This window comes from Budorcas taxicolor, chromosome X (assembly GCF_023091745.1).
Source record: "Budorcas taxicolor isolate Tak-1 chromosome X, Takin1.1, whole genome shotgun sequence".
NCBI classification, from domain to species: Eukaryota; Metazoa; Chordata; class Mammalia; order Artiodactyla; family Bovidae; genus Budorcas; species Budorcas taxicolor.
The window spans coordinates 39,835,768-39,846,410 of record NC_068935.1 but is presented as its reverse complement, the minus strand read 5'-3'; the positions used below and the strand labels follow the sequence as shown (position 1 = coordinate 39,846,410).

General features: G+C 39.9%; 1 protein-coding gene across 1 annotated transcript; it reads right to left on the bottom strand.

Moving 5' to 3' along the window:
• Window positions 1-725: 725 nt before the first annotated feature.
• On the bottom strand, window positions 726-1,667 carry LOC128069405 (olfactory receptor 1361-like). Its single transcript, XM_052662614.1, has one exon. The coding sequence runs from the start codon at window positions 1,665-1,667 to the stop codon at window positions 726-728; it is 942 nt and encodes a 313-aa protein (XP_052518574.1).
• Between the last annotated feature and the right edge of the window lie 8,976 nt (window positions 1,668-10,643).

Sequence of the window (10,643 nt, the reverse complement as noted above, 5' to 3'; positions counted from 1 at the left end):
GATGCGATTGTTTATTGCCTTAGTTTGATTTTCTTCTATTAATATGTCTTTTTTCCATCCTTAGTATATGAGAATTATACAGTATTCACCTTAAAGTATTATTGTGTGAATCAAGTCCTTGTTTTGAAGTTGTGAATTTTAAAATGGTATTATCTGTAAGATATTGCGAGCTATTGCCATCATTTTTTCTTCCTTCCTCCTTCCTTCCCTTCCTTCCTATCAATGATTTAGCAAGTGTGATTTGGTACGGGGGAAAGGAAACACCTTACTTATGTTTCCAATGTAATGTAATTCGAAATGCCCTCACTTACATTTCCGAACGTAAGAATCATCATTCCTTACCCCCTCACCATCTTTGCAACGCCCTTCATCCCAGCTGCACTGGATGCTTGGTCATTCTTTGGGCTTCCCTGGAAGCTCAGCTGGTAAAGAATCCGCCTGCGATGCAGGTGACCCCAAATTAGTAAATACTGACTACACAACCATTAGTTTATTCAGGGGAAACTCTAAATTGTGAAAGATTATGGAATAAGGGAGCATTTTTGTTTTGTTATTATTATTATTTTACCTAGAGAGATAAGTCTGATCTAGATTCTTGGGTCTGGATTCAGGGCAGGAAATGGATGGCAAAGAAATTATCATGGTGGCACAGTAGCCTGAGGTTTTGGACTCTGTGTGCTCATCGAAGTGTAAGAAGGTGATATAGGCATTTCTTATGGCAGGAATCACCATCTCCAGAAATAGGTTTTCCTGATAAGTAGTCTCCTCACAGCTCCCTTCATGTCCTTGTTCCTTAGACTATAGATGAAGGGGTTCATCATGGGAGTCACCACTGTATACATGACGGCAGCCACCTTATCCCTTTCTGCTGAGTAGGCAGAAGAGGGAAGAAAGTAGACCCCACTGATAGAGCCATAGAAGAGGGACACAGCTAAGAAATGGGAGCCACAAGTGGAGAATGTTTTCCACTTCCCCTTGGCTGAAGGAATCCTAAGTACAGTGCAACCAATAAGGCAATAGGAGACACAAATGAAGGTGAATGGAATGAAGATAACTGATCCCCCAGTCACTAGGATTGCCAAGTCGTTGATCTGGGTGTCTGAACAAGCCAGCCTTAAGATGGGTTCCAAGTCACAGAAGAAGTGTGGAATTTCTCTCTGATCACAGAAATTCAAGAGGCCCAGCAGACCAAGATGAAGTACTGAAACAAGATTACAGACAACCCATGGAGTCACTACCAACAGGGCACAACGCTTCAGACTCAGTAAGGCAGCATAGTGTAGTGGGTGACAGATGGCAATGTACCGGTCATATGCCATGGCTGCCAAGAGGAAATTGTCCAGGTCCACCAGCAACATAAAAAAGTACATTTGTGTAAGGCATCCTGCAAAGGAGATGACTGGGCTCTGGCTTTGGATGTCTGCCAACATTTTGGGGACTGTAGTAGATGTGAAGCAGATGTCGGTGAAGGATAGATTGGCAACGAAGAAGTACATGGGACTGTGGAGGTGGGCATCACTGACAATAGCCAGAATGATAAGTAAATTTCCCACCATGGTAACCAGATACATGCACAAAAACAGCACAAAGATGTGCTGCTGCTGTTCTGACACCGCTGTGAGTCCCAGGAGGAAAAATTCAGAGATAGTTTGGTTTCCTTGGAGCATGATTCTTCTGCGTCTAAAAAGGGAAAAAAGTGTGACTTCACTGTAAAATGGTAACATGACACAAAAGCTAGTCAGAGGACATTGTACCATATTATAAAAGTGAATCAAGCCTTGGAACTTATTTACTGAATCTTATTTTCTGCTTACTAAAACACAAGCTCCACAAGGGTATGAACTTCATCTACTATGTTCAGTGCTGTGCACCAGTGCTAAAGATAGTGCCCAGAACATAGTAGGTGTTCATTAAATATTGGTTGCGTTTATACACGAATGAGTGACTAAATTAAAAAATAAATATTCTGAATGTATGACTCACTATCTTCCTGACTGTTTTCCGTGCTTTTCTAAGCCTATTTCACCGATTTTAAAATGTGGAGAATATCCACTTTATAGGATTTGTGTGAGGATGGCAAGGACACATGTAAAATGCCTATATCTGTATTTTAGCTATTGCCTCAGAAATAGTAGCTGCTATCATTCACTAATTTGGAAACATCACAGACTTTAAAGGCAAAAAGAAACCTTTAGAGAACATGTAGCTGAACCTCTGTCTTTGGGCAGTTAAGTATTCAATATGCATACAATGATTTAGCTGATCATGTTTCACTGTTCCAGAGACAAAAATGCCACACTCAACTTACAACACCCGATCCAAAATTTTATCCTTTTACTAATTAGCTCTTCCTCAAATCTTTCTGAAAACTTCGCAGTTTTTACATTTCAACAAGGAGAAATTAGTCATTACCATAAATGCTGCTGAAGTCCTGTAGGGATGTCCACTGAATTAAGCAATGCAATGGTAAGTGTTCTTAACATGACCATTTATGGCGGAGCTACCTGGGTGAAAGCCACAATGAAGAAAATTTAGGGGCAACACTTTAACAACAAGTGTTTATTGAGGGCTTACTATGTTGCAATTGCATTCAAGTGCTAAGTGCTTTATATCAATTATTTTAGTAAATATTCACCACAACTCGGTGAGCTAAGTAGGTCTATTAAGAATATGTTCCATTTGCAGATGAAGAAATCAAGAATTAAATAATTAAATAAATTTGATGAGTGATGCATAGCTAGTGTGTATTCTGAGCCCAGTCTGACTTCAGAGCCTTCTTGACGAACTATTAATACTATGGGTATGCTATATAACTACTATACTGCTTATGGCTTCGTGTTTGTGAAGAGCCTCACCTATGTTTTAGGCACAGAAAGGCTTGCTCAGCCAAAGTCAAAAAGCTAGTAGTTGATGGAGCTTGACTTAGAATCTTGATGCCAGAATGTTTTTGCCATCTCTGTACAAGTCCAAATGAGAGCAGATGGGCTTACAAATGGGAAGCTTTGTCTTTGCTTATTCCAATTTGTACCTTATCTATGCTGCTGTGAGATCCATGTTATTAATACACACTTGTTACTTATTCAAAAATCTGTACGTCTTCATACCACCTTTCCAATCTAACACAACGGGATTGCCATTGTATTAATTCACCTACCTCTGTTGGTTTGCAGTTTAGCTTTGTACACTCTGAAAAAAGAGGTTAGCAGAACTAATGAATAGTTGAAGCAAAACTGCAGGAGAAATGTTGCACTTACTTAACAACACAATTTTCCCCAAGTACTGTAGCAGTTCTCATTTGCATAGTAACAAATAAATGTGCTAATTATAAATCCCAGGCAGGATCAGTTCTTGTGGGACCTCTGCTAGGCAACATTTAGCTATGTCATATGTACAGAATGTACTGAAAATAATAGACTGACATATTATTATAGATTCTTCACCGACGCAGACTATATTAGAAGAATTTGACAGTCCATGTCTCTGATTTGATCTTCAAACACCGGATCAGTTAGTTCAGTTTAACTGCTTGTTCTCATCTATTCTCCCCAAGCTGGCACCATCTTTTACAACCAAACACATGAGTATATTCAGCTTTTCAACCCTTGTGTATTCAAGTCACTGATTTGGCACAATACTTTTGTAGTGACCTTGAAGAACAAATGTTTGCATATTTGAGTCCCTCTCCGATGGAACTTACCTACATGTTTTGTGGCTGTTTCCAAAGCTTTTCAGAAGCAAATAATTCCACTTCCTCAACTTAAAAATACATGGTGATTTTCCCAGCCATAGATGTGAACATTTTCCCTTCCTAAAAACAGAAGAAGGCAGAGGAGAGGGCTGAAATAGAACTGAAAACCTCAACTGGTGGTGTTGTCCCTGCTCTTGGATTTAGAAAAAGATCACCCTAGGGCTCAGGACACAATCCTCTAGGCTACTCATTAGAAACTACTCTCAATTCCATCCCGTATGGACCAAGACCTCCCTACTGGGATATATTGATATTCACTGATTTCTCATATATTTTATTATAAATATGAATAATTATTATACATGAATAATGTATATTAATTATATGCACTGTATAATGTATACATCCTGGACATCCTGGAATATGAAGTCAAGTGAGCCTTAGAAAGCATCACTATGAAGAAAGCTAGTGGAGGTGATGGAATTCCAGTGGAGCTATCTCAAATCCTGAAAGATGATGCTGTGAAAGTGCTGCACTCAATATGCCAGCAAATTTGGAAAACTCAGCAGTGGCCACAGGACTGGAAAAGGTCAGTTTTCATTCCAACTCCAGAGAAAGGCAATGCCAAAGAATGCTCAAACTACCGCACAATTGCAGTCATCTCATACACTAGTAAAGTAATGCTCAAAACTCTCCAAGGCAGGCTTCAGCAGTACGTGAACAGTGAACTTCCAAATGTTCAAGCTGGTTTTAGAAAAGGCAGAAGAATCAGAGATCAAATTGCCAACATCCACTGGATCATGGAAAAAGCAAGAGAGTTCCAGAAAAACATCTATTTCTGCTTTATTGACTATGCCGAAGCCTTTGTGTGGATCACAGTAAACTGTGGAAAATTCTTCAAGACATGGGAATACCAGACCACCTAACCTGCCTGTTGAGAAACCTGTATGCAGGTCAGGAAGCAACAGTTAGAACTGGACATGGAACAACAGACTGGTTCCAAATAGGAAAAGGAGTATGTGAAGGCTGTATATTGTCACTCTGCTTATTTAACTTCTATGCAGAGTACATCATGAGAAACGCTGGACTGGAAGAAGCGCAAGCTGGAATCAAGATTGCCGGGAGAAATAGCAATAACCTCAGATAACCACCCTTATGGCAGAAAGTGAAGAGGAACTAAACAGCCTCTTGATGAAAGTGAAAGAGGAGAGTGAAAAAGTTGGCTTAAAGTTCAACATTCAGAAAACGAAGATCATGGCATCTGGTCCCATTACTTCATGGGAAATAGATGGGGAAACAGTGGAAACAGTGTCAGACTTTATTTTTTGGGACTCCAAAATCACTGCAGATGGTGACTGCAGCCATGAAATTAAAAGAAGCTTACTCTTTGGAGGGAAAGTTATGACCAACCTAGATAGCATATTCAAAAGCAGAGACATTACTTTACCAACAAAGTCCATCTAGTCAAGGTTATGGTTTTCTCAGTAGTCATGTATGGATGTGAGAGTTGGACTGCGAAGAAAGCTGAGTGCCGAAGAATTGATGCTTTTGAACTGTGGTGTTGGAGAAGACTCTTGAGAGTCCCTTGGACTGCAAGGAGATCCAACCAGTCCCTTCTGAAGGAGATCAGCCCTGGGATTTCTTTGGAAGGAATGATGCTGAAGCTGAAACTCCAGTACTTTGGCCACCTTATGCGAAGATTTGACTCATTGGAAAAGACTCTGATGCTGGGAGGGATTGGGGGCAGGAGGAGAAGGGGACGACAGAGGATGAGATGGCTGGATGGCATCACTGACTCGATGGACGTGAGTCTGAGTAAACTCCGGGAGTTGGTGATGGACAGGGAGGCCTGGCGTGCTGCGATTCATGGGGTCGCATAGAGTCAGACACGACTGAGTGACTGAGCTTAACTGAACTGATAATGCATACATATAAATTCTATATATATAAATCATATATATATGAATAGAAAGCAAGTTATGTCCTTGTTGTATTTTCACTTTAGTTAGAAAACTAAACTACCAACTTTTGAAGGAAAATTTCACCTTCCTTTCTACCTAATAGTTATCTTTTGTATCTCCATATATTCCAATAGTAAACTGACTCGGGTAATATTTGGAGAGCTTTAGTAATGAAAACAACACTGCAGAGTACGTATTACTTATCAGGCATTATTCTAAGCCCTTCATGTATATTAACTCAGTTGATTTATTTTCACAATAAAATTTGAGGTAGGTAAAAATATCATCCCCTTTTCACAGAGGAGGAAACTGAAAACCGAAAGGTTAAATGATTTGCCCAAGGTCATACAACTATTTGATGGCAGAACCAAGGTTCTTACCAGAAACTCTTGCTCTTGATACCATTTTCTTAATTGCTGCATTAAATTATCACTTATTAATCATGGGGCATCTTTGGAAGGGGGAAAGGCATTCTGAGAATTTGACTAAAAATATCTTTGGAAATATCACTCATATCATTCTCCGTACCCTAAATTCCAGCAAATGTCCTCACTTCCTATTTAACTCTACATCCAAACCAAGAGTTTGTGAACGTTTCACTACCCTCTTCTCTCTTCATGTTATTACGGAAGGACATGCTTCTTCTTATTGAAGGCCAATCCCTTCACCTATATTCTGGATTCCTTCCCCTATTGCCTTCCCAAGGGACTTATGTTATCAGTTAATTTCTTTCTTATACCTTCAACCAACCCTTCTCTACTGGATTTTTCTTTTGGCTTTAAAACATGTTATAATTTTTCCTACATTCAAAACAAACAAACAAACAAACAAAAACAGACAAGCGAATCCTCCAGGATTCCTTAGCCTCCTCAGTTACTAAACAATCTTACATCTACCATTAAACACAAATGTCTTGAATTGTCTACCTTTCTGTCTCCATTTCTTCACCTCAACCCACTCCAATCTGTCTTCTGCCCCACACAACTCCACTGAAATAGCTCTTGATAAGGTCACAGTGACACCCGTGTTGCTAAATCCACCCTTCTTGGCAACTCAACAGCACTCACCTCAAATGATAGTCCTCTTTCTTTATATTGCTGTTCTGTTGTTTTTAGTTGCTAAGTTTTGTCTGACTCTTTTGTGACCCCATGGACTGTAGCCTGTGAGGCTCCTCTGTCCATGGGATTTCCCAGGCAAGAATACTGGAGTGGGTTGCCATTTCCTTCTCCAGGGGATCTTCCCAACCCAGGGATAGAACCCTGGTCTCCTGCAATGGCAGGCAGATTCTTTACTGCTGTGTGTGTATATATAAATATATGTAAGTATATACACATATATGTAAGTATATACATATGTATAGGTATATACATATATATATATATATATATTCCAGTAGTCATATATGGACATGAGAGTTGGACTAAAGAAAGCTGAGCGCTGAAGAATTGATGCTTTTGAACTGTGGTGTTGGAGAAGACTCTTGAGAGTCTCTTGCACTGCAAGGAGATCCTAAAGGAAATCAGTCCTGAATATTCATTGGAAGGACTGATGCTGAAGCTGAAACTCCAATACTTTGGCCACCTGATGCGAAGAACTGACTCATGTGAAAAGACCCTGATGCTGGGAAAGATTGAACAGTGGGAGGAGATGACAGAGGATGAGATGGTTGGATGGCATCACCAAACTCACTCGATAGACATGAGTTAGAGTAAGCTCCGGGAGTTGGTGATGGACAGGGAAGCCTGGTGTGCTGCAGTCCATGGGATCTCAAAGAGTCGGACACAACTGAATGACTGAACTGAGCTGATAGCTGACTTACAATGTTGTTTTAGTTTCAGGTGTACAGTGCAGAGATTCAGGCGTATATACATGTATATATCTATATCTATATATTGCTCTTTAGATTCTTTTCCTTTATTGGTTATTGCAAAATATTGAGTATAGTTCTCTGTGCTATACAGTAGGTCCTCTTTCTTGATGTACCCTCTTTTGTTGGATGTTGAGAACCCTGAATCCCCTGGTTTTCCTTCTATCTCTTTAACCACTCTTTCTCCATCTCCTTTCATGGCTGTCCCATATAACCTTCAAATGTTGTGTTGTGATGTCACAGAATTTTTATTTGCTCACTCTATTCTATCCCTAGAATAAAATTATCCACTTTCATTACTTCAGTTAAATCTTTATGTTGATGATTCTGTTTCTTTTCTTTAATTAGCTCTCTCTCTGAGCCCTGGAATCATATGCCTAACTGTTTGTTATAAACACTTCTATATCTCATAAGCACCTCAAATTCAGCATTTTCAAATCCATACTCATTGTCTACCCACACCACTGCTGAAACCAATTTTGGCCCTGTTCCATTATTCCTTACCTCAGTAAAATGCAGCGTCACTGATTTTTGTCGTGTTTTTTAAACTTCCCTCTTTATTTCTTAAGATCTCATTATTTAAGTCTTGTAGATTCCCCATCTTAAATATCTCTCAAATGTGTTTCTCCATCACCCTTTTGGAAGCCATCACCACATTTCTATCTCTACTTTTGTTCCTTCCAAACAGTTTTAAGGCTGATACTCTTCAGTGACTTCATAGTCCTCTTAGTTTATGGCCCAGAATTGCAATGCCTGGCCTTCTTCTGAATTCTCATGTTGTACCACTTTCCCCTTCTTTCAGTTTCTTGAGAGTCCCAAATTCCTTCTTGCCTTACTGTTTTTTCATATGTTTATATTTTCTTTCTGAAGGAAATACCCTCTATATTTGGCTAACATGTTTTTACTTTAGGTCTCAAAAAAAAATTTTTTTTTTGGCTCCACTGAGCAGCATGCAGGATCTTAGTTTCCTGAACAGGGATCAAACCCAAGCCCCTTGCAATGGAAGCACAGAGTCTCAGCCACTGAACCACAAGGGAAGCCCTTTCAGGTTTCAATTTAAATTCTCCTTCTGAAGGTATACATTCTCTGATCTCTCAAACCTATGTCAAATCCTTGCAGTGACATCCTATAGCCACCTATATATCTCCCATAAATAGTACTTTGAGTACTTATTTTTCCTGTTATTCTATAAATTCTATAAGTACAGGAATATGTCTAACTACTGCTGCATTCTCAATGCTTAGCAAAGTGCATGACAAATTGTTCGTGCTCAATAATTTGTGAATGATTGAATTAATTGTGAAAGTCTCTCCACCATGTTTGACTCTTTGCAACCCCATGGACTATGCAGTCAATGGAATTCTCCAAGCCAGAATACTGGAGTAGGTAGCCTATCCCTTCTCCAGCAGATCTTCCTGACCCAGTAATTGAACCAGGGTCTCCTGCATTGCAGGCGGATTCTCTACCAACTGAGCTATAATGGAAGTAGAAGAATAGAAATTATTTATGGAACTTTTAATTTGGGGTGGGAGTAGAGATCAAGGAGGGCTTCCCAGGTGATGCTAGTGGTAAAAAACCCACCTGCCAATGCAGGAGACATAAGATACCCTGGTTCAGTCCCTGGGTTGGGAAGATCCCCTGGAGGAGGGCATGGCAACCCACTCTGGTATTCTTGCCTGGAGAATCCCATGGCCAGAGGAGTCTGGCGGGTGACAGTCCATGGGGTTGCAAAGAGTCAGACACGACTGAAGGGACTCAGCATGCACATAGAGTTCATGGAAGACTTTAAAGAGAAAAGGTTTAAAAATATGTGTTGCATAATGAAATGAAGGGTGAGATTGAGGCATTCTAGCAATTTGAAACATAATTTTTAGATATAGGTGGGGAAATGTGAGTCCTCAAAGTACAGGACAAGTGCAGTTAACTTAGAGTTGCCCAGTGTGGGCTGTGAACAAGGGAGAAAGGGTAAGATTAGAAAGTAATAGATTGAGTATGGTTGTGAAGGTTTTGTGTATAACATATAATGAATGATGCTTGGCAGCATCTAAGAGAAATAGCAAGAGTCGTTTTGTGCTGTGGGAAATTCAGAGATCAGAGCTGACTGATAGGTACTGGGGAAGAACTAACATCAGAAATACAAAGCAAAATAGCTATAATTCTTCCTTTCCTTTGTGGCTCTACTTCTCTGTTTGGAGGCTCCCTGGAAATCTGACTCCCTATTTCTAGTGACCAGAGGGCATGTATCGGGCTTGCATAACTTTCCAAGTCACTGGAGAAAGGGCAGAGTTAGTTATAAAGACTGAGGAATGAGGAGTCGTGTCACTCTATAGTAAACATATCAGCACAATTCCCTGGGCCCATAGAAAAACAGTTTCTCCTCATACCTCTTTTGTGTCCCTTTTTCAATTTGGTAAATCACATCCCAAATGTCATTGGATTGTCCATTTTCCCAGGAGACTTGGACTTTCCTAGAGGAGATTTGTAAGTCTTCAGGTAATTGGTATGCAGCATTGTAATGTCTGATTCTTTTAAGGGACATATTTGGAAACAGAGAACAGTGACGCTGACCTTTTCTCTGAGAAGCTGCCTTTGCAAACGTCATAGCAAATGCGTTTAGGAATTGCTCATTTGTGGGGGTTGTTCAGTGGCTGGGGAAGGAAAGTGTCCTGGGAATTGACAATAGCAGCCAAACAGTACAGAAAAGAGCAGGGATGTTCAGATATGATGAATGGAGTCATTTTAGTTTTGAAAAGATTGATGCTTCCTCCTTTGGAGGATGGATCCATACCCTTAAATTCTTGAGTGTATGTTTGTTTGTTTGAAACAGAGGATCATAAACATGGCCAGGGTTTCAGTTGCACTTATATTCTCAACTTCCTGAGTGGCCTTTGGAAAACCCTTTCTCTGGGTATTAGTTTTATTCTCTGTAAAATGAGTGAGTTAGACTAAATTATCTCTATGCTCCCTTCCCACTCTGACATTTGACAATTCTATGATTTATAATTGGGTACATTTATGCATGTTGTGGTGGAGATGTGATCTTACATGACTCGAAGGTGGATAGTAGAAATAGTACAATCTCTTTTCATCTAACACAGTGGGTTTGCTGTATGTGTTTTGATGTATA

What these genes read in the sequence shown, in the direction of transcription:
- LOC128069405 (XM_052662614.1), bottom strand. Translation starts at nt 1,667, where the DNA reads ATGCTCCAAGGAAACCAAACTATCTCTGAATTTTTCCTCCTGGGACTC.